The sequence below is a fragment of the Scomber japonicus genome, chromosome 17 (genome assembly GCF_027409825.1).
Source record: "Scomber japonicus isolate fScoJap1 chromosome 17, fScoJap1.pri, whole genome shotgun sequence".
Classification (NCBI taxonomy): Eukaryota; Metazoa; Chordata; class Actinopteri; order Scombriformes; family Scombridae; genus Scomber; species Scomber japonicus.
The window spans coordinates 18,597,982-18,623,109 of NC_070594.1; the positions used below are offsets into that span (position 1 = coordinate 18,597,982).

At 40.2% G+C, this 25,128-nt stretch overlaps 1 protein-coding gene across 2 annotated transcripts in view; it reads right to left on the minus strand.

Annotated features, from left to right (window-relative positions):
* utrn (utrophin) overlaps positions 1–25,128 on the minus strand; it is a 178,977-nt gene that overhangs the window by 79,182 nt on the left and 74,667 nt on the right. Inside the window, exon 56 of one of the 2 annotated variants that reach the window (XM_053337171.1) lies at positions 12,946–12,978. The exons of the other annotated variant lie outside the window; for it this stretch is intronic. Within the exon in view, the coding sequence (XP_053193146.1) occupies positions 12,946–12,978 (33 nt within the window). The remainder of the gene's footprint in view (positions 1–12,945; positions 12,979–25,128) is intronic. 2 annotated transcript variants of the gene reach the window in all.

A 25,128-nucleotide genomic window follows, 5' to 3' on the forward strand; every position in this document is an offset into this window, starting at 1 on the left:
TCAAATACTCCAACAGATGCTTGGTTTACATTTAAATCAGTTTGGCTTTTAAAAAAAATAAGTAAGAAAGAATACTGCCAGGAGGGGAAAAGTTAAAAAGCAACTGCAAAGAGTCAGCAGAGGCAGAACAGTTTGCTGTCTCAGATTATGTCAAGAGGGAGCAGAGGCCATGCCGCGTAAATAAAGTTGGGCAAACATATCGCAGGGATCACAAACAGAGCAAAAGAACACCAGATTGAAAGAACACAAACATGGTCATATAAACAGAGACACACAAACACACCCGAAGCCTAATTCCACTAACAGATCTATCTACGCTGGCACTGAGAGAACATTGGAGTTACTCCCTGGGCCTGGTCTCATCATCAAAGATTCATCCAATCAGATCTAGTCCATGCTTTCTGCCTCTACAATGTATAGTACAAGACAAAAATAAATGTAGCTGCAGCATTCTATTATAATTTTCAGCTTCTCAAATAGGCCACATCCAATTAGGTCACTTCCGGCACCTCAGATTATCCCTGAAACTCCTGACGCACCTTTTTCCTGCAGAGATCACGGCCCTGATATTAATAAATGTGTGTGTTTGTTGGTGGCAGACATAATGTTTCCTTTCTCGCTGCTCATTTGGCGAGACAACAAAGCTGTCAAACTAATCATAGTGAACAGGGATGAAGAGATAAAAGAACTCCTCCAGTATGTTCCTGTCTCTTGAATTACATGTGATTGCACTGTGTCTTGATTCACAGTCGAAGGTCATACAGTGCACCTTTACTCAAACACTCAATAACGTAAGCCTTTATTTTCCTTAAGAATAGAATCTAAAAGTGGAGAGTAGCTTCAGTCTTCACATCCTGTACAAGCTTTGCTTTTGTCAACACAAGGCTAGATCAACTCCCAGTTTGACTGTTGGGTAGGAGGATGAATGGAGAAGAAATAGGTCGGTAAATGAAAAAACAGCATTGACAAAATGATTCTTTGCGTCATCCGCACTCGCATCCCATACTATTTCCATGTTCTCTATGTTGCAGTCTTTGAGCCCAGCACTCAAATTGCCAGGATGATGTACTTACATCTGATAAAGCTCATCCACATGACTCCGATGAAGGCTTCACTAATCTAGTTTCTTTTAAGTCCAGATCAAAATCGAGATAATGCTTCAAAAAACAAGACCTGGTAGAATGTAATGAAAAACAACATAACATAAATATCAGAATCAAGGGAATAAAGGGATGTATGTACAATGTGTGAACTATAAATACACGCATTAGAAAGCCACTCTCCATCACTCAATTGACAGCTGACCTCTGCTGACGTGGCAGAGCTGCCATTAGAGAAGGCAACTGGAGTTAAAAGGTCACAGAGGTCACTAATAAGCTATTTGAGGGATCCAATAATAGACCACAAGTCACATCCTGGTAATCATAAGCAGGAAAAAACGACATCTCAGAATTCATATGTAAGCTGCTAAACAGGGAAATTGAAATTGATTCCCAGTGTTGTGTGCTGTTGCCCGATAATCAGCTATTGATTATGGAGGGCCCTTTGTGTTCTTGTGTGTCTACAAGACACTTAGGAGATGACCTTAAGATCGAAGTAAAGCACAGAAGCTCTTAACAGCTAATCCTTGTGTTGGAGATGAAAGTGTGGCTTTGGGGATGTGTTTGTGTGTGCATGTGTGTGAATGTTTGAGATCTATCCACTGAATTAACTTCCTCTTGTTCTTGTCCTGTCATTAGGTTAACATGCCTGTTTGTGGAGACACATTTATGGACTTAGACCTGTTTACAAAGCCATTATAAGAGCTGCCTTGACCATCAGAAATTGGTGTTTTCAGTGAGTTCAGTTCAACATTGAAAGTGACAACAAGAAGTACTTTTCCCAGACTGTTAAGGGAAAAAAGATTTCCAGTCATTGAAATGTGAAGAGGACCTACTTGCTGAATTGACTGGATTTTAAAACCAGAGGCCTACTGAGGCCTCTCTAAGTTCTTATCATCCCGCTCTTCACTGATGTTCAAAGACTTCCTCAATTTCCTTTTATCACTGTCGTCCTCTACTTTCTCTCCAGTTCTCACAACTATTTGAAGTGCTCTGCCTTCTGGGAACTTTAGATCTTGACCGCGATGGGTGGTCTATCAGTGTATAGCCATAATACACCACAATGGTAAAAATAAAAAGTCACTGTGACGTGATCGCTTCTGATGTCGCCGTCGCCTCGACCACGAGCTGAAGTAGAAGTACAATTAGGGAATGAGCCCACCACCTGCTGCGCTTGGTGGGGATGAACAGGGTCTGGAAAGGTTATGTGACTGGACCAATTAGTATGGTGCGCTAATCACTGAGGACCACTGTGTGAACAAAACCTCAGGGAGGCTGATCCTGTGGAGTTATGGAGGTGATGTCAAAATAACGGGCTGTACCCCATCATCCTAACTCATGGTATAACCACACTAAGGCAGTCACATTTGTAGACCCATCATTTACTCTTTGTTTCAACCCTCCTTCTGGACATTTTATTGCTCCAGAACTGAGATTTCCCAAAACTGTCTCCCAAGTGTAGGCATATTAAAACAGTAGGCTGGTGTTTTAGTGTTTATGCTTTTACAAAACTATGATGTAAGTGGCCCAGCAAGCATTGGGGTTGTGTGGGAGTGATGCTGTGATGCCCTTTCTGTCACTTCTTTTTTTAAGATAATGTTTTTGGACGTTTTTTTGCCTTTATTTGACAGTAGCTGGCAACGAGACCGACAGCAAACAGGGAGAGAGAAAGGAGTATTACATGCAACAAAGGTCCCTTGCTGGACTCAAACCAGGCATGTTGTGATTATGTGGTATGTGCAGTAACCGCTCAGAGGAGGAGAGGAGGGGACAGATCGAGTACTAACACAGTAGCCGGCTGTGTTCATAGCTGCCCAATCACAGTTGTGGCAATGTTGAGACAACTTTGTGTTATCTCTAACTTTCTCTGAGATCACTCATTTTAAATGTAGATACACAGCAGACAATGAAGACTTCTGAAAGTGATAACAGAGAAGCTAAAACACTAACCGTATGTCATGAGACACTCTCTACCAAACACACAGACAAAGAAAGTCACAATCAAACAGACAGACAGCCTCAGGTGGCTTAGAGAAAATGATTGCCATTGTCACTTAATACAAAAAAATGGCAGAGCGCCATGGCTGACCTGGAGCAATAGACAAGATGAGAGAAGAAGAGATGGATGGAGGGAGAAATGACGATGAATTTGCAAATGTTAAGAAGCAGAAAGAGTGATATATTAAAGAAAAATAAGAAAAAGTGTGAGACAGCAATACCTCAGGAAAGCAACAGTTAGGACAAACGTGCAGAAAGTGGATTTTTTAGTTATGTAAGCGTGATTATTATCTCAGGTTATTATTCAGTCATTTGATTTGTGTGTTTTGGGATCACAAAAGTCAGATAGATAAACAACAGGTAGCGTGAGAAAGGGTGTATTCAAATCCCCCACTTCCCCCTTCTACCAAAAAAGAAACATTCCACTGAAGTTTCTGATAACAGCCTCAAAACCCACCCTCATATATTTTCCAAGTCACATGTTCATCAACATCACTGCTACCACCCACACATCCTCTTTAATATACTCAACATATCAGCTTGCCATGCTTCATATAGGCCCATGGTTTCAAGAAAAAAGAAAATAGCATCTTTCCTGCTTCATAAATATTCATTCTGCCCTGCGTTTCACCCACAGCTTCAAACGTTATACTTTCCTTCCAGCGGCAAACCGAGAAAAAACATTATTTAGAGGTACAAAAGGATGACCTTTAAAACTCTGGCCACTGTGAACTTGTAAAAACTGACCCTCTCTTTCCAATATTGTTTACAATAGCCTTTTATTGAAGTTTGAGACGTGCTGTTCAACCCTGGCATGACATTTATTTTCCCCCGGTCTCAGAGACAGTTTATTGAGAGTTCACATCATTCAATAGAGGGGAAACGTCTTCCAAGTGTACTGAAGGCACTGATGGGGCCCCGCTGGTTGAAGTCCAGCTTTGAGCTTGCAGAGATGAAATAATCTGATGGTTTCTGTGCACCTTTAAATAACCGCTCCATCGATCTTACAGATTGCCCAACTGGGATTTTGAGATGATGTCTGGATGAGAATTAGAGCTTCATTTCAGTTAAAAATCTATATATAATACGGTTCCCGTTGATTGAACATTGTATGGATCGATGGCCACAGCCCAAATTCCACTCCATTCTGTGTCAGTCTCAATTTAATGGGAGACACTACAGCATGTCACAGTAACCAACCACTCAACCAGGGAACAAGCAGCACTGATTTTAATGATAGATGATGTACATTTCCAAGTCCCCAAATGACACTGTGTAAGGGTGTGTCTCACTGCCTACATGCAATAGACAGAGTTCCTGTCTGGTCCCTCAGGGGCGAGCCTCTGGGTGGGACCAACAACAGTGCTGCAGTTCAGGGAAAAGATAAGGTTCCAGAGTTTCCAAACCTCAACCCCCTGCAGTTAATGGGCAATGGAACTGAACAGCATTAGATAACATCTTCAAAATGTTACTGTTAAAGCTGCATTATTCGTTTTTGTTTGACCACTAGGGGGCACACAGTCACCAAACCAAACCAAGAGCTTTAATATACATTTGGGTTATCATGTTTTTCTGGTGAACGTGGAAGCAAATTACACCAGAGCAGTATGGGCTTTGTGGCACTGCCACAAATCTGGTGACTAACACTCAATTCTTTGCCTGAATGCATCCTGTCTAGACACTGACAGATGAGCTGCTCTGGTTCTGCTGTCCTGCTGCATTCACTACGCAGCCTGTGTAGACATTGTAGAAGTTAAACAGTCTAATGCATTTCTGACCAACTCTAGCTCACTAAATCCTCAATCAAATGTGTGTGATGCACGTCACACATTGAAGAAGGATTTACAGAGGAATTAAGATAAAGTTTTGATTACAAGGGTAAGCAGTTTAAAGAGGAGGATGAGTGAGGGAGGAGACTTGATCATTGAAACAGTTTCAATTAAACTACACACCACAGAGGCTGCCTGGTCTAGTAGAAGTTGTCCATGAGAATGAAAACAACTCATAAATCCCTAGTGGGCACTGACTTAATGTCCAATAAAGTGTTGCTGAGATGGGTGGTAAGATACATGACTATGTAATAACATGTGCTACTGGATATTTTTTGTTATTTCATCAAACTTTCAGGTTCTTGATGAAAATACCAGCACTTGAAAATCCAAACAGACTGAAAATCATGTCACATATTTGATGCTCAGCAAAATATGTGAACATTTCCCTTCAATTTCAATCCTGCACTGTGATTACTTGTAGCTTTATAAGTCAAACAACAGGGAGATTCAAAGCAAACACTAAGAATTCTTTGCAAAACACTATTAGACCAGACGTGCCAGAAGGAAACAAAGCCAGCAGTGTTCAGTGAATACACAATAAGAGCATGTGGAATGCCTGTGTTGAGAATAAGAGAGGATGAGGAGGAAGAGATGACACTGACATAGTGGGCGCTTAAGTGTGCGATAAGTTCTTTTTATTGCAGTGTGCAGTGCTGCATTCTGGTTATAAAGCCGATGCGCCCCCTTCACACCCCTGCTTCTCTTTCCTACCCCTCACATAAACTTTTCTTAGTCATATTCGTCTTCCTCCGCTGCTCTTGTTAACTCCTCCTCGTCCTCTATCTCTCACTTTCAGCCCCTCTATTTCATCCAACTCATCTTTTTTTCCTCTACCGTCTCCTCCTCCGTGTTAGTTTATTGCCTAGGGAAGGTGAGTGAGCTATCTAACCCTCCACAGGTTGCCCTCCCTCTGAGTGCACCTCCTCTCCCATCATCACAACAACAGGCTGACGGTTGGCTTATTACTTCCAGAAATGTTTACTGTAGCGTTTCGACCTATAGCAGCCTAGTATTTTCAGTCACGCTGTGCAAATTACTTTATCCATCATGTGTCACGCATGAGTCTCTGTCGTCATTTGTCCTCCTCGCTTTCCTATCAACTCTGTCTACCTATCTGACAGTCTAAACATTCACTGCAAGCCACTATTTCAGTCCACAAACAATTTGCTGTTCTCTGCTAAAATTTCTCATTTAATGGTGTGAAATCTGCAGCTCTCTAATATCCAGTGTACCACATCTGATTTAGAGTAAATCTAACTCAGTGTCTTCTCAGCAGGAGCACATTTTTACCCAAGTCCACACTGCTTCAATTCTCATGTACATGCCTGACGTTTCATAGTCAGCGTCCTACTGTGAATCCATTACAAGTTTTGATGAGTGTCATCAGCGCACGGCATTACTCCCTGAAGATAGTTTGCACAGTGCAACAACTTAGCGCGTGATGTGGACTCCAATTTTCTTCCCGTAGACGAGCACTGAACCGTTTTTTTCACTCCGTCGGGCATAAGGTGAAAACAAGAAAATTGAATGGAGTGAGTGTGTCTGGTGGTCCCAGGGACTCTTCTTTCTTAATGCTCTTCATCTCCACAGACACATGTCTTCCTTTCACCAGTGCGTAGGCAATGTTCTCTAGAGGTAGCCAAAAAAAAAAAAAACTATAATTAAATGAATCACCCATTTTTCTCCCTTTTCTCCCTTTTCATTGTTCCCTGTTGACTGCCACACAGACATAACACAGGGGAATAATGTCAGCTGAGGCAATATTCTGTGTTTTCACAGCTATACCAGTTTTCTCTCCGGGGATCAGATCCAGCTCTATAATTGTAAACCCTGACGTGAGGACAGAGCATTCCTTGCACCTTGCCTTTACTACTACTCCCTCCAGAGGATGAATCAAGACCACTTGAAAGAACTTTTTTTTTTCAAAAACTTAGAACATTTTTACTTTTCACAGCATGCTCACCTCCACTGGAGTTGGAGGAGTCCACCGCCAACACTGGCTGCCTCAGGGCTCTGCTGTCACCCACAGCATTTAGCAGTTTTGCTGAGCTCTAACAACTGATAACAGCCAACAAGCAAAAAGTTAAAAGCTTAAATACAGACTACAGATTTCTAAAGCTGCCAGTTATAGTGGTTGGTCAATTACTGAGATGTTTCCTGTTAAGTAAATGATGCCTCAGCGTTCCTTCACAGATCAGAGTAAATTTAACAATGCAGCTTCCTTTTGTCTAACTGAGAAGCAGTGATGCTGATGTTATGAAATAAAGATTTCATGCAGAGATATCTGTCTGTAGTTAATATGCTTCATCACCTCACAGAACCCTTAAAGTTAAATTCGAGCAATTATTCATTACACTAATTAGCTGTACACTTGACTCCATATGCAACTTCTTCCTGCTACTAATGAGACATATTCTAGATATTAACTGATATTGACTGAGGTGTAAATTGAGTTTTGAAGACTCACTGAGATGACATAACTACTAACATGAGTTTGATGTTCTGCTTAATGCCCCCTGAAATGTATCCACCTATGTATTCTAATCAAGGGGATGAATGAAAAGTCAGTGATTGTGGCCCATTGTAGTTCTGTGGAGTTCACTGGAAAAATTTAAAGGCTAGAGTCCCAACAAAGAGAGGCTCAAACAAGGTATCATCAGCTGCCAACCAATCAGTTTTAAGAGCCCATTAACGCAGTGGGACAAAACAACAAGGTGCTATTACAACTACATGTCTATCTGAAAGTTGAGTAGTGACATACAATTGACAGGCACTGTATCATGTTTACGAACCCTAACAGTTTTTGGGAATATAAATTGAAAGTCATTGATCTCTGCTGCTCTTTGAACTGAAAGAAATTATGGCAGTGTACAAAATCATGCCCTTTTTTATAATGTATAAAAAAGGGCATGATTTTGTACACTGCCATAATTTCTTTTCAATGACACAACACTGCCCACACAAACACACACAGTGTATCAGGCACTTAAAGTGGATAAAAAGTGGGTGTTCTAACTTTTCATGATCAAATTCAATCTCTCTTTTTCCTGAGGGGGACAGGGTCACTGTGGGAAAAGGGAGGGTAGAGATACATACATAACAGATGTCAGATCAATATGGGAGGGTTGATGCATTCAGCACCCATTCATTAAAATGAATCCGTTATATAGGAATGCTCACAGCCATTCATCATGAATGTTGGAAGCCTAAGGAAATGGTAATTCAATACTCAATGCATTTCTGCTGGAAACAGAAGGTACAGATGGTACAGTTTCACATGGTGACTGATGAGAAGCAACGTTAACAAAAAATTCTTAAACATAAAAGAGCAATAATTAATTTCGGATTATTTAAAAATATAATTTGGGAAAGGTCAGCAGGATTTTTCTTCTGAAATAGTTCCAGACATAAAATGACCAAGTCACCCTATATGAACCTAACAGAACTGAAGTTGCTGTTTAGTAATCGCTACACATTCACATTAGGAGATTTTCATAACTGTGCATGAAATGGGCTGTGGGATTCAAATTCTCGCTGATAATGTCAGGTGCTTTTAGCTACATCAAGAGGCTAATCACCACATATTTGTTCAGTAGTGATTAGGCGCAGTGTTGAACCAGTTTACAGTATCACATTTTAGAAAAAGAAATTTGTCAGGCAGCAAATGAGATCTCTAGGGGCCGCACAATGTTTGACAGGGCCAATTATAGAGGGTTCGCTTCTTCACTGTATAGGCACACAAAGATTGATAGTGTTACGTAAAGCTGTGCTGAAGGTACATGTTTTTGTAATCAGGAATCACACATCCCCTTTGATCGATCAATGAGAAAAAGTTCACTCCGTCCTCATCCGAACAAACTTTTGTGCAAATTCACTCCCGACAAGCCAACAGACTGAAAGGGTCGACAAGCGTAACCCAGTCCAATGTTTCTGTATGCATTACACTAACGCAACCTCACTGTGGAAATCAGGGCAAATGCAATCCGCTTTCAATCAAATGTACGAGGAGAGGACATGGTGACACCGCTTTGAACTCGCACTTACAAGTATACCGCAGGGTTATTCAAATGAACCTGCAAAAAGGGACAGGGGAAGTGGGAAGAGAGACATTAAGATCAGACAGAGTGTGTTTGTGTGTTCGTGGCCTGACAAGACTGGCATTTCTTTTTTGCCTTGATTCACACAGGGGGTGGCGTTTTGAGCCTGTACGAAAAACATACACATCCCCCAGTTTGATCTGTCTGTGCCTTTACACTTGCTCATACATTCAAGTCTGATCAAACAAAAGCTACACTCTCAACAGCAGTGTCGCAAAACGGGTTGGACTCTTCAGAGCAAAGAAAACTCAATTAGTCTAATTAGACGGATTGACACAAGCGAGTATGCAAAAACAAGATGGAGAGAGAGAGAGGGGTGCTGAAATAAAAACAAAGGTGTCTGTGTGTATGTGCATGGAGTGTGTGTGTGTGTGTGTGTGTGTTTGAGTGACAGAGCTTAAGATTTCTGGTAGTGTGTGTGTTTGCACGAACACCACTTACTTAGCACTGTGGGATATGTGTGCTACCAAAAAGAAGTTAATGAACAAACAACAGCTGCTTCCATCACTGTGGAGTATGAGGAGTGGGAGGAAAATGAGAGAGATGAGGAGAAAAGGAAAGCAGCGCTGTTTGTGCTCGTCTGTCACGGCTCAGTACCTCAAATGAAGATGACGGGGGGGAGGGGGGGGGGGGTTGTAGGTGGGTCAGCCCCGCGGAGGCTACACCGCTCACTTCTCTAAAGCACAGGAGAAGGCACACGTGTTATGTAAGTGTGCCTTATGACTTCAAAGCCAGAGGTGGATGGAAATATACATGTTAAAAACCTCCTTCCTTTGTGTCTGGTAAATCATGCTGTGTCATAAGAGCCAATGACATAACAAAAGTGAGACTTGCCATGTGACATTTGAATTGACTAGGAGACTAACGAGGTAGTTAGCATAAATGTCACAAATGTACAAAATCACAGATCAGAGACTCTACAAAAAGATACATTTACTTAAAGAGAGACACATATGGCATGTAATGTGTCTTATTAAAATAACATGTGACTCACTGCCAGAGCAACGTGTCTAAATCTGTTTTTATTGAGAAAAATAGAACAAACATGTTTCATATCCACACTCTGACCATTACTCATCACATGGGCAGATGATCTTGGTGACTTTCCCAGAGGCAGAAGAACAATACACTAAAGACGCAGCAGCAGGCACTTTTAAATCATTATTGCATCTGAACTAAAATTGATTTGTTACTGCTTGGCCTGTAAGTGTTGACAAAAAGCATACTTACTGATTACCAATAAAATCTGATCGAAAAATACATGAGACAAGACATCCTGGATCATTGGCATCATGTCCTACGTGTGTGTGTAATTTCATAACTGAACATTGGCAGCACCTATAAATGTCTATAACAAGTACAGTATATGACATTTCCATTATGCAGTCACATGTTATTATTAGCAATCGGGAACAAGCTAAAACAGCTCTGTTACCGAGCAACCCAACTTGCCGTTTTTTGTTGTTTGTTCGTTTTTTTTTATCCTCGCCCTGCCATTCATCAAGTCTATTACTCCGAAAGGTCCATATTTCATACAACATAAACTACACTGCAGCGCGTTTTTCAAAGATTAAATGACAGAAAATCAGGGAATGTAGCTACTGTGCCAGTTAATGAAAACATTTCTACATGTACCAAATAACAGCAAAGGCTAAGTTACTTCCTTCAGGCACCAACAGAGCTGCACAGCAATGAAAAAAATCAACTTTCATAAGCAATGTTGTTGATATTAACATCAGACCAAGTGCCTATTAGGTAGATGTAATGACAGATCCCGCTAAGAATCAACAGCCCAGTATATTGCTTTTGGCTTTCAAAACTGAGGGCAAGACACTCCCTGTGAGTAAAACAGTCAATTATGTTCGCTACCAACCGAGCGCAAAATGGTCAAAATAGCTGTTGTGGAGAGTTGAACGACTGACACATCCAAAAACACACAATTATTTCTCTCAGGGAAAGACCAAGACATGGTTCAAATTTAAAAACTGAATTTTGAGATCACAACATCACGCAAGAATCCATCTTTTCAGGCCTCAAGACTAGATGTGTTCAAAGTACCAGTAGTTCAGACCAATCAGCATCCTATAAGGATTCTCACATGTTCTCTCAAATCCAGTTGCCTTGGAACGTAGGATGATGATAGACAGATGATTCAGCCAATCACCTGACAAGTATTTTTTGAAAGTACCTGCCTTTTTCCAAACAGTTTCCAAGGGCGACCTCTCATATGGTTCTGTGTAACAAACCATCTGGCGTGTCAATCAATCAATCAATCAATCAATCAATCAATCCATCAATCCATCAATCAATCAATCAATCAAAAAACTAAATAATCCTAGAGAAAAACTGTGTTGCTCGAGTTGTCTAGCATGTGTCCAGCAGAGTCATTTTGGGTAAATATTGACTTACATGTTAACTGTAAGCACTTAACAAGTTAACATAGTATATCAGGGCTATTTGCTGTGAGCTTGGTTTGAAGTTTACGTTCTACATCCTCTTAGTCAAAATCCTTCCATGCAGCTTTAAAGACGGAGCTGCTGAAGTTGGATTTTCTATTGAATTGGCTCTTCAGATGTGTCATAATTCAAACTGGATGCTGTGCTCTAAAGTTAGATAAGGATTAAAACAAATAGATCAAAAGTGATAAACACAGAAAAACAGGGAGCTGATATCAATGTTCGCTCAGATGTTCTTTTTGTGATGAGTATTCACACACACACACACACACACACACATATATATTCCCGCACATATTTATACTGTCTTTTTAATCTGTAAGTGCTGCCTTTGATCTGCCTCGATGAGGAAACGCATATTCAAAAGCAGCAAGAGGAAGAGATGAAAGGCCTGTCCAATTATGGTGAACTAAAGCGATCTGTGAAATATGCAGTTGTTCATAAACACTTGTACACATTAGTTTGATACACTGCGAAAAGTCCATACGCCAACACATTTACAGCAACGCAGAGGTTGGAAATCATTACAAATACATAAATTAATCCTGTTAATCAGTCAAACACAGCAACGGCATACTCTGACACGTCATTAGCATGGAGCATTTTGACTACATAGAAAAGCAATTCAGATAGGAAGAGTTGCTAGGATACAAATAAGTCACAATAACTCATTTAAGTGTCATTATAAAGCTTGTGAATGTTGACTGACACCAGTTAGCTTGTGTTGCATGCATGACTGCCTCAACCCTCCACCCTCCACCCCCACCTTCTCCATACAACTCCTGTCTGAAAAAAATGTATATACAAAATATCATATACCACTATCACTTATATATTACTCATTGTCACGGCAACTATAATCCTCTACTTACTCCCTAATCTCCTCGGTCACGCTCAACCACATCCACCATCCCACCATAAAATAAATTACTAGCACACATGTGGATGCACACACGCAGTGATAATGGAACACAACCTCATGTCTTCTTAAACAAAAGGAGGAAAGAAATACAATAAGTCACTGAGGCTGACTTGTATTATAAGTGACTAGTAATAAATATTAGATTGTCAGTTTTAAAATATTTCTCTTGTTGGCATGACATCAATTTTATGCTTAATTTAGAACAGATTGTTCTTTGAATGGATTCTCTGGATTACTTGTTAGCTTGTCATCAATTTCACAGCTTGTTTCAATGCCTTGTCTAATCACTGAGCTTTCTGCTACTACAGCTTGTACCACAGAGGTGCTTCCAATAGCCTGAAAAGATGACTTTCCAACGACAACTAAAATAGCCCTGTTTCAAAATAATATATTGTATTTGATAACCCCAAAGTGATGTAACAAATTACCAAAGCAGTGTAATTAACATATAACAAATAACTTTAGTGGAAGTAATATTAGTTTTCGATAAACAGCATCCTACATACAGAACACACAGTTAAATTGAACTAGTCAAACTACCTGGTAGTAGATGAGCTCATCTCCTGAGTGCTCCTTTCAATGAAAAAAAAGAAGAAAAAAAAGAACAGCATAAATGAAATGACCTTTAATGTCATACATCATTTCTACCAGCAATGCTAAGCTCTTTAATGTAGAACATAGTAAGAGATGCATCAGAATATTTAATGCAGATCCTTTTAAGTGGTGGTAATATCCGTTGCGATAAGTGGGAGATGACCGCTAAAGATCCATTTTCATGCCTGTGATTTGCATCCATTTAGTGTTTATGGGTGTGAGTGGTGTCAGCAGCTGCTCACCTTTTGCTACCCAATTAACCCATCTCTAACGCGCTGTACCTTTAGCAGCTGCATTTAAACATAAGAAAAAGAGAAGACTGCTTTATTTATTGTTTGTGGGCTTGGCAAATTCAGTAGTCGGCAACTAAATCCAGCTGAAGGCGAGATGGGAACTGACAACTTTATAGTGCTGATACACGCAGTAAAAGGCACCATGAAAACAACGAGAACGTCAAAAGTTAAAGCACTGCAGGAGGATGCAACATGAGACCTTTAAAACTCACACACACAATGAGAGTGGTAGAAGTAGAGAGAGAATGAAAATGTCAGAATTGCCTTCAGCAATACTGAGTAATAAGAGGTGATTAGTCATGAGTGGGAGGTCTGTTAGACTATATTCCCCATAGCCCACAACTGTGCAAGTTAAAGTGTTTAAATCACATGGAATGGATTCATGACATAATAGCATCATTAAATGTGAAAAACAACTATTTGTGTTTTTGCTGGGTTTTATGCAACATATTATTGTGACAAGGATTTGGTTAGCCATGGTTAATCTGTATGCTAAAATAAGCTAACTGGCTACTGGCGGTGGTGTCAATCTGCTCATCTCAGGTACGTATTTCCCAAAATGTTGATCTATTCCTTTAAAAAAAAAGTCACATTGGAGCTATAATATCTGAGTGAAAACTATGAAAGCTTTTCCATATAGTTCAGTAGTGGATGCTTAACTCCACATGCGATTTGCACACCGTTTCTTGCAGTTGAAACAGCAGCACAGCTCTGTGCGCAACAGTGTATATCATATTGCATTATGCATGTTTCTGACTGGCAGAGCTTAAAAAAATGATAATACAGTTCCTACTTTTTTTTTTTAATGATGACTGAACTGCTGAGCCGTCCTCCCTGATGATAGCAGCCTCTGTAATTGAACCCAGTATGTGGCAGAGATCCTATTTTTCCAGGCTAAAAATAATGAAATAATAACACGCTTTGAAGAATCCAGGGCATTCTGGTGATAGATGTTTACCATCTCGAAATCTCCCAAACACAAACTTTTTTTAAATTTTTAAATTTTAAATTTTCAGTCTCTGTGTGATGGCCTTGACTGATGATGATGGCCTCAGCTGGAAGCACAAAGAACAGTGGGCGCGAAAAAAATGTCTATCTGTGAGCAAAGAAAGAGGGGGAAAAAAACAAGGACGTCAAGGCTATCTGTACTTAAGAATCTGATTGAATGAAACTTCATAAAAGAATTTACTGGATTACTGGATTATATATTTATAAATTTAAGTTTCTAACACTGCACTTTTTTTTTATTACTCTCCCCCCATCACCATCACCATGACTTTCATCAAACCTACTTGGAGTCTGACAGCAGGATGTGATTTATGCCTCATGCCTCTCTGTTAGTCCACTTAACCCTGACTGGAAGAGTTGTGACGCAGTAATTGGCTTGACTTAAAGCCCAAACTCTAAATCAAGCAACTCACACACACACACACACACACACACACACGCATGCACACACACGCACGCACACACACACACTACACACAGGACACCTAACATTCATTTTTTTCCACTTGACCACCTCTCCCTGATACAGCACTCTTTAGAGACATTAGGCTGCTCCAAAGCTTTGCAATTGACATGACACTAATAGCAGCCAGGGCTCAGAGCTCTTTCTCTATCACACACAAACAAACATACACAGACACATTTTACACAGTGAATGCAATTGTAAGGTGACTTTGTGTCAGTTGAAAGGCGCCATCAAATAAAATGTATTATTAATTCACCAGGGTCCAGGATAATGGTCAGCATTGCAGAGGGTCTCTAACAAAGAAGCCAGATTGATCCAAGCTCAGAAGAAGTGCTCTAAAAGATTCAAGACAAAGATGGTGAGACATCTCTCCCCACTTCTTTTTACATTTTTCACACACTGTGGTCCTTCAGAGGTAAGGATTCAACACTGCAAAACAGTGAGACCAAATTAACAAGCTCCCTATTCTACCTGTAGACACAGAAAATATACTGGCAGAGAACATGCTGTAACTGTCCTTTGTGAAGACACGAGGCAGTGTCTACTTTTTGTTAGTCTGACTTATGTCTGACAGACATATTAGCAATACAAGCTGGTTAGTTATGACCTCCATACTGCCAGGCTCAAGAGAGCACTTTTTTTTTTTTTTTTAAAGAAACGCAAATGAGAAACAAAGAAAAAAGAACTGTGCAGGGAAAAAGGCAAACAGTGATGATCTGATGATGTAACGCCTGATTTTCATCTTCTAACCATAATTTATGTATAGTAACTATTCAAACATAACAAGGAGAAGGAAGACAGAAAGACTATGACCTAATTACTGTACAACACCAGCTGGGTAAAAAAAGGCTATGAACAAATTAAGGTGACTTTTGATGGATTCAGTAAGCAAACAGAACAGGATGTTTTAGCCCTGCAAAGACAACATTAAAATAGATTTAGCTTTGGATGTTTATTGCCTTGGCTTAGGAGGCACAGAGTCAGAACAGAACACTTTATTTTAATGGGACATTTTTTCTGTGTGTAGTGCGTTTCACTCAGATAACCCCTTTCTTCTTCATCTAGAACTACACTTCTACTGTGATTGGTCCCGTTGTGACTATGAACCAGGAGTACATTCCTGAGGAGAAAAAAAAGAAGATTGGTGTTCAGACACAAGACATATGCCAGTCTCATGTCTGATGGTGTAACATCTGTGCCAGTCACATGGTTGACCCAGAGCACTGCTATATAAAGACAACGGAGGGTGATTAAGGTTTGAAGATGTTAAGTAACTGGCCTTCTTTAATGGTTGGGAGTTTCCAAACCAGGCATAAACTGTTTCTACATTACTCTTAGTAAAACAAAGAGAATGTTTGGCTTCCAACCATACTGAGTTAGAAGAGTTGTGTTTTGCATAAAAGGATTAATATTCATGAATTCTGCCTCATAGTGTACGTACTGTATATACACTTAAAGCTTTTTTAGAAGAGTTACTGAGGGGAGGGACTGACCAGAGCAGGAGGGAGTAGACGTCTTGTTGTTTCCCTGAATGCTTTCAAGATCTTATAGTCTTAAACTAGGTTCTGTGGCTGGGATTCTTAAAACAACGGTCAGGTGCCCAAATGAACAATGAAACAGGTTTTTTCTTGCTGTAATCCTCCATTCATCCTGTTCATACTGGATATTAGGAGATCCATTCCTCATGTGCTGTTGTCGTGTTTATGTTTTTCAATGTTTATCTGGAGCTAATACAAAGCTTCAGTAATCCAAATGTCAAATCAAGAGGGCATCTTTCAAAGTTACAGTCTTTTTAATGCCAAGTTCTCCGTTGTGTTGCTTCCATAGCAGCTCAACACTGAAACACTGTCTGAGGAAACACAAAGAAGGAAATCTATACTAGAAGAAGTTGATTTCACTACCTCGGACTGCTGAGGCACCATAGTAGCTTTAGATAAACTTTCAAGGACAGGGAGAAAAAAAAAAAGAACTCTATATCTTGATTTGCCATAACAGCACATTTAAAAATCATATTTTAATGGCCCACTTGACCTTTTGAATCTATCCTTTAATAAAATGTTCATCAAATCTGTTTCAATTATTTAATTCCAATGACATCCAGTCACAGCCGTTTAAGAACCAAGAGCCTTGTTTGAACCTTGACGGCAATATTTTCAAGGAGGAGCTTCATGAATCACAGATCAGAGGAGCGAGCACGCAATCCTTCCACCCAACTGAAAAATATGAAAATCACTGGGTTAGGGAGTCACCTGCCAAGAGAAATATGCTGCACATAATATTATCATAAACGTCATCCCATAAAACTAGACTCCATCAATAAAACAAAATGCCACAGAAAGGCAGCGTGACAAACAATCTCAACCGCCTCAACCTTCAACATCAATGAAAAATGAGCGGTACCTCGGGCTGGAGTGAAAAATATCAAATCAATTCAGATTGGTTTTTTTCTCATTGATACAACAATTACACCAGGAATACTCTATAGAGGATAGGGGAAAGATGAGGTGAGAATAAAGGGAGGAGGAAAGACTCTGAAGAGAGATAGCTGGAAGGTGAGTCCTTGAGTAAGCGGGGTAGGACAGCCAAGTTAGGAATAAACACCAGAATCTGAAGAGGACAAAGGGGTCTTGTCATGTACTATGTGTCTGTGTATTATTTGTCAGAATCAATTTCCTGATACATACACCCAAAATTAGCTAAAAATGTAAAATAAATGATTATTTTCTTTCACAAACACATTGCTACAAATGTGTTTATGTTGAGAGAGATCAAAGCATAACTGGACCATGAAAATTTGGCAAAACACACAAAACAGCTTTCCTCAAGCTAAGTGTCTTGTTTGTGCCGGCAGTGTTGCTGTGGGTGTCGCTTTCTATCTCAACTGATTTCCATGAAATATAAAGCAATGTGCAATTTAAGATACATCCACACATGAAGAAGAAGAAGAAAAAAAAAACATATCTGAGATGCTGCTGACGGCATTTAAATCACAGTTGTGAGCCAAATCCCAAACTTCTCCGTGGAACATGATAGTCCCATTCATATGCATGGTGGCTTCTTTGACAGCATTTTTAAATTAAGTTAAAAAATAATAATAATAATTATGTTTGATGAGATTCACTTTACTCATCTTACCCAGCTGACATTTCACAAAAAATACAAAAAAAAAAAAAAGCCATTAAAGCATGTAATGTCACAAATATAATTGCTGTTTTTAGTGATTCAAGTACATCATGGCCTGAAACAACTTAATCATTATAAAGGAAGCAGCCATTTGTAAATGTCAGTTGAGCATTAACAAGGCACTCAGTACACTCAGTCCACTGGCAGACAGATAGAGTGAGGTAGAGACAGAAAAGAGAAAGCGAGAGACAGGGGGAACAAACAAAGACTGAAAAAAAAAGAGGTAGAGACAGAGGGTATGTGACGTCTTAACCGTGCAGCCAATCAACGTTTGATTCACAAACACCCGTCAGCACCTCCCGTGTTAAAGCCATTTATCAAATCTAGCCCGCTCTGTGACAAACTTTGTGTGTGTGGACCCCTCCATGTGTGTTCCTTAATTAAAGTAAACTGGTGAACTGAGCAATTAGATGATGAGTGACATGTCTATGGAAAGGTTGGTGCCCTAAATTGATTTACCACCCACTTAAGACCCAGGCCTGTCAGTGCACTTGTAGAAACAGAAAACAACTGGGTTTAGACAGAGGAAAAAGTGCAATCTCACACCACCATGTTTAAGTCACTGAGGTGCAAAACTTATGGGAGAAATGAAAAAAATAGACAGAGGCTTAATGGAGAAAAAACACATACCTCCTATGATTGCTCCATGTTGGAGTTAGAAAATCGACGTGAATAAAACCTACAATAACCTGAGAAAAACTGACTTAAATACTACATACATAAACTGAGGCTATATCTCATTATACTGACTATTTGTCCCCTCCAATTCAGTGCCTTTACACATGCAGTTTCCAGAAGCAATTCAGCCACACAGCATATCCACCCAATATCTGTCATACTACTGGGAAAATACAATTCTGGGGGTTTGGGAGCCATCCAATCTGACTTAGAACTGCTTCATAATGCTCAAGAGAGCTTTGGTTGGACATTACGATTCAGTGTGAATTCACATCACAATGCCAAGTGCTTTACGTCTCATTCAACTGTGGAGCCTATTTTTCATGATTCTTTTATGTGATTGTATTTTTTTACAACAGGAGCACAGTACTGTCCTGTTAGCAGAGTTTGAGTATTGTTCTTAAAAACCACAAGTCAGGTTGGTTAAAGAGTCATTTGGTTAGCGTCTATACACACACAACAATGACAGCTGGTTCTTATAGTTAAAAAAACAAGACCACAGGAAAGGGTTAGCAGAGAGTTTTTTAAGAACTACTGAAGTCAGATGCAATTATTGTAATGCATGCTATTTAGTCCGAGCCGGTTTTATCATAATTGAAGCCATTAAAATATCTGTATCAGAGATTTGAATGGCCGGAAATGAACAATGAACAGCCTCTTGAAGCAGACTATAAATGTGCATGAATGATGGCTCTTCTTCTCCAATACACTTTACTGGCAGTCAGGCCCTTTTTAGCTTGACTGACATTTGTCATAAAAATGGAAACTTGCCCATAATTATTGGGCTTATGAATCACTCGACTCGGTTTGATTTCATGCACTCTGGTCACATTACATATGTTTTTCATCTTCTTTCTACGGTTGGATGTTTGAGTTACACTGTGCAGAATGATGTATGTGCAGAGTTTGACACTGGAAGGCTGTTTTCACATTCATCTGCTCTCTGAAAGTGGAACATTTTCTCTGTGCTCACTGAAAATCTGAAGCCTAAAAATCAGGATTTCTGACAATACAAGAAGTTTGGAAGCTAATCCTGTTCCAATATTCTACTCACACAAGTGTAATGTGGGAACCTGAAGCTTTCAGTGCACAAACACTGGAAATGGAAGTACAGTGAAGTATGAGCCATCTTCCAGCAGTTATTAAACTTCTGAGATGAAAAATATTTACATATTTATAGATCCTAGAATTTTAAAAAGGGAGAGGCAGATGCCATTTTAAAGATTGTAACATAATTATTATACTTTTCTTGTGAAAAAACAATATCAGACACACATTATTGTTCCAAGCAGAGAATTTTATATGTCTCAATACATGTCTGGAGGAGATTTTTAAACAAAGTTGTGAAGTGCAGTGACGTTATGCTGCTTGACATTTGATGTGATTCATCATTCAAATAAAGGGCACATAACTTTTTGCTACCCGAAAAGCAGCTAAATAGCAGTGTACTGAGGACTATGAGGGCATATGACCTGAAAGGACAGGCTAAAGGAGTTAGAGCCTGGGTCATGTAATAGTGGTGATGTGGTGCCCGGCGCAGGTTGAGTCAGAGATGTTTTATGTGGCGAGGCTTAGTCCCTGTTGCCTGTTATAAAACCGCAACCTTTACACAAACTGGCTGTGGCACTTCTTTAGCTGTGACCAAACTACCAAAGTATACCTTCGCTGCATGAGCAGGGAAGAATGGCATTTCTTGTTCCTTCATTATTTCTCCTTTTCATTTCCTCTCGCCTGCCTGGTCGTTGGACCCTTCACTCCTCCAGGGGACTGCCACTGACACTGTCATGGCAACAAACATCTGCAGTCCACGCTGGCTAGCTATACAGTATTGTAACCCATACACAATGAATCCTACACTTTGTTAATGCTGTCACTGTTTTAATACAAACATGGCATATTTAATATTTTCCATGAACAGTGTTCTTTACACTTGTGTGAGAAAGTGAGTTTTTTTCCACAAACCTTTTACTAAAAGCACGTCAGAAAGAAAACAAATATGTATGAAAACACTCGGGGAGTCTGTAAAGCTCTTTAACGTAACAGGTGGATAAGATGAAAGACTGACAAGACTTCACAGAACAGATATGCTCACATTAATGCAGCTAAGCAGAGATTTAAAAAATAATATATTATCAGCTAGATTCCCAAAGGATGCATTTTCAGTTAGTTGTCACCTAGTCAGAATGCGGCTTACGCTGATTTTCAGACAGTAAGCTCCCCACGCTGTCAACAAATGTTATAAAGTTAAGAATTCATATCTTTGTAGTGCAAACAAGAGAGGACACTGCTGGAGAGCTAGCGGTGAGTACAGCTTACAGTAAGTCCAGAGTACTAAAGCCTCTTCTTGACGAACAGCGATGAAGACAGACACAGTGAAGCCAAAGTGACAGAAGACTTTGAGCTGATTTCAGTATTTGGTCCATTTTTGCTTCAAATATAAGAATCAATATGAATGTAATAGCATGGAATGAGGACATTTCTGAGACTAGTGTAGTGGTGCCATCAAACTGTTGAGTCGAGTTGAGGTAACAGCTGACATTAAAAGGTGCACCAAATATTATCTAACACTGATAATATGAGAAAATGTCTCTGCATACTTGTCCTGTTTTACCTCATTTTTGATCTAGTTGTGTTTACCTATTATAAACATTACCTCAGTGCTTCAGAAAATATGTTCTCATGACCTCTCGGATATATCTCGTTAATAATGCCAAACTTTACTGACAACTTTATCTTGCCGTAGATTGAGTCCTTTGCTTTTGACAGTGTGTCTATAACTGCTCACTGTAAATCCTTTATTCTTTTTTATTTTGATTAAAAATTTGTTGCTGCTTTTAGAAATGTAACACTTCCTGTGTGCCAACGCTGGGTGTTAAGACCATCAAAGCCTTCATGAATTTGACAAAGCTTGACTGATTAAACACGTGACATTTTTGCTTGTGACAAATGTATAGCACTGGGGTGTTCATTTAAAAAAAATTAAAAAATCAAATTTGAAGAAATTCAAACTAACGCATAATCCGTTCAAATTAATTCAAAAGCAACCCACGCAGCTTACTCCTAAACTATGTTGTGTAACCGCCGCTTTTCCCCTTTATTCGCGTGCCTCTGCTGCCTCACTCGAGTGAAAAGGTGTCATTACTGTTGAATTTTACAGCGACCAGCTTTACCGTTATCCATCATTTTTACATATAAAATGGTATCATATCCATAATGCTTCCTTTACTTCAGATGCTTTGGTATCAGGATTACCCTTTCAAGCACTGGTTGATAGTTCTAACTGCAAATAAAAAGTGTCAGTCCTAATAAACAGGCCATTAGATAAGGTTAGACGGCACATAATTAATATAGTGAAGTACAGTTAAGGTAGTGTGTGTGAGTGTGTGTATGTTTAATGACCCTCTCTGTGAGCTGGGTACTCCATCTCTGTGTGAGAAAGGACATTTAGCAGCGGGGTGTGAGGCCATACAAACCAACTTATGATCACACACGCAGACAGAACAGAGCTAGACAGTCAGACAGCCGTGATGTCAGAGGGAAGGTCAACGGGGGGAAGGAGGGAGTAAGATGGATTTGAGCGTGCTCGTCGATTTCCCTGTCAATCATTTAGTTGCCATGGCGCTGTCTGGAAGGGTGGGGCCTAAAATTGGCTATAAATAGAGCAGGGCAGGATGGAAAGAGGACAGAGGACAATTATGATACATCATTCAGGGGTAGAGGTGTGTTACTGTGTGTGTGTGTGTGCGTGTGTTTTTTTTTCCCACAGTGGGTTAGTGGTAATTAATGGACTCTCTCTCCGGGATGGAAAACATCAATCCAAAATTAAATCTTGATGAACTACCACAAATCGACGAACCTGAGGGCAAACACAGAATACACACATACACACACACGCACACACACACAATCTGCGAGGACGAAAAACAACATTTCCTCACAAATCCTATCATTCTAACCACAAAACCCTAGAATTAATCCAAACATTGACCCACTTGTTACATGTGACCGCAAATTCCACTGAGTCTACATGAAGACTGACAGACCTTTATGTTCTTTTGTAGGCTTGGCTATTAATGTGAACAAACAAATACATTCACTGACTGACCACAGACCACCTCATCTCAGAGACTCACATGTCCTTTCAATGTCCTTTAGCAACACAACATGATCTTTTGCCAAGTAAAAGAGCAAATTCTAAAAACCCATAAACATAAATCAATTTTAGTAGAGGAAATGACCTGCACACACTTTTTTGGCTGATTCTCCTTTCATTGTCTGAAGCATATTGGGTTTTTCAAGGGCACTTCCCAGCGAGGCTCCGAGAGATGATCTAATTACTGTCATTAGCAACATCTAATTGGAGCTTTAAAATTAAAAGATTAGCTCTGGCGCTAACTGAGATAACCTATTTTAGGTTTTCGGGGGGAGAGCGAGAGTGAAAGAATGGGAAAAAAATGTGAAAGAGAGAGAGAGATAGAGAGAGAGGGAGGGAGAGAGAGAGAGTGAGAGAGAGAGAGGCGGACAATGATGAAGAGGGGGAGCATGCTTACTAGCCGCTCGCGGAAAATTAATTTGGTTCTGGGTGTATCATTTGCCCTTTTTAACCTCAACAATAAACACACAGAGGCTACAAGAGGCAGAAAGGAGTGCAGTATGTGTGGCCCTACAGCCCCTCTTCCATACCCTTTTAGCCTTCAACCCTCGTCGCTAATTAGCAATTGTTTTAATCCTCCTTTAATTCTGCAGACAATTGCACAATGTGTGTGTGTGTGTGTGTGTGTGTGTGTGTGTGTGTGTGTGTGTGCTGCACGCTGAGGGTCCCTCACACCATTCACCAGATTAGTCGAGCTACTCCCCGCCAAGCGTCGCCCACAGCGACCGAAGGTAATTGCTTTTTAATTAAGCCCCCGGTGCTAATCCCAATGATATTTAGCAGGCACGGACTGACACACACGCACACAAACACGCATTCACACATAAACACTGAAGAGGGTGACAAGAGATGGAAAAAAAGGGAGACGTTCAACAAGACCTACTCGGCTGTAAACTGGACAAATGCGTAATAGGCTTTGTTGGTATTTCTCTTTTGTCCACGGTGGGAAGTAAGGCAGGCGGTGAAAATGGAGTCATTCACGTACTGAAGCAATAAATGAATTTCACCCCATGCCCAATCTGAGAATAGTCCTTTAGACTGAAAATGAGCGCTTGGATCGATCCTGGACAGTCTGCGTGTGTGTCTCTGTGTGTGTGTGTTTGACTGTTAGTGACAATTCAGTGACCCAGCAAACCTCAAAGATAAAAAAAAAAGCCACTGCTCGCTTCAATCGACCATCATTTCCTCACTCTTTTCCTCCTTTGTCAGCCTCTCAGTCCCACTTTCCTCTTATCATAACCTCCCTCTTTTTTTCAGTTTCTATCCTTCCACAATACCATGTTCCACATCTCTTACCTCACCTCAGTTTTTTTTCTCCTTCAAAAAACAAAAACAAAAAACACTTGGCAGCCATTTCCTCCTCTGTCATGACACGTTCTCCTCTCTCTTTCTGCCTTTTGAGTCACCCTACATGCTTCCTTTTCAAGAGAGCCAGACTCATCTCCTCGGGGGCCGATAAGTGAAAATGCCCCTCCTCTCGCACATTTGTGGTAACTATGGAATATACTGAATCAATGGACACCCACACTTGCAGCACTGTGGTAGATCTAATTTGATTACTCGTCACATCAAAACTACTCTGAATCTTCTTTGATGTCTCTGGTCTAATGTGTGAAGGTACCACTCAAGCAGAGTTAAAGCTTATGTTGGGCTGTCAGGCACAAACACCCTCACACTGATCCTCTCCTGTGATCTCTGGTCCCTCTCTCGACTTTAGTGAGCATCACACATTTGATGCAGCTGTCTCATTTCTAATCTTTTAACCGTGTTGTGTGAAAAGGACATTTCTGACTTAATGCGTCTTTTTCTGAGCCACAAGAAGCCGTTCACAGCGCAGGAACTACATGTCAAGCAAGGACTCCTTTGGGTAAAGTTAAGATGCTAAAGAAACTCGGCTCAATATTTCTATAAAGCGATTCCAGCTACCCATCACGCACATCAGACTCTTTTTCCAGACGGGTTTTACGAAGTTGTATGTCTACTGTTGCTTTTGACTCTGGTTCCACTGGCAGTCTGTAGCCTGCTGTGGATTACAGACTATATATAGCTCGATTTATCTTTAATCTCCCTGTGATATAACAGCGGAAAACATTTGCTGTTGCTCTTTGTTTTTTGTCACAACCACTATTTTTACCTCTAAAAGGCAAGTTCAGTACACTATACCTCACCTTTAAACACTGCACACTGCTAAGAGATGTCCTTCATCCTTCTACCTTCTGGATGGGTCTGATGTTGTTCTCCATTTACTCTACAGTCTTAGGGTGCTGCTTTTCTCCTAAACCCCCTTCCTCTTGATTTAGGCCACTGATAGCCCGAAGTAAGGCTATTTGCCCACATAAAACACATAA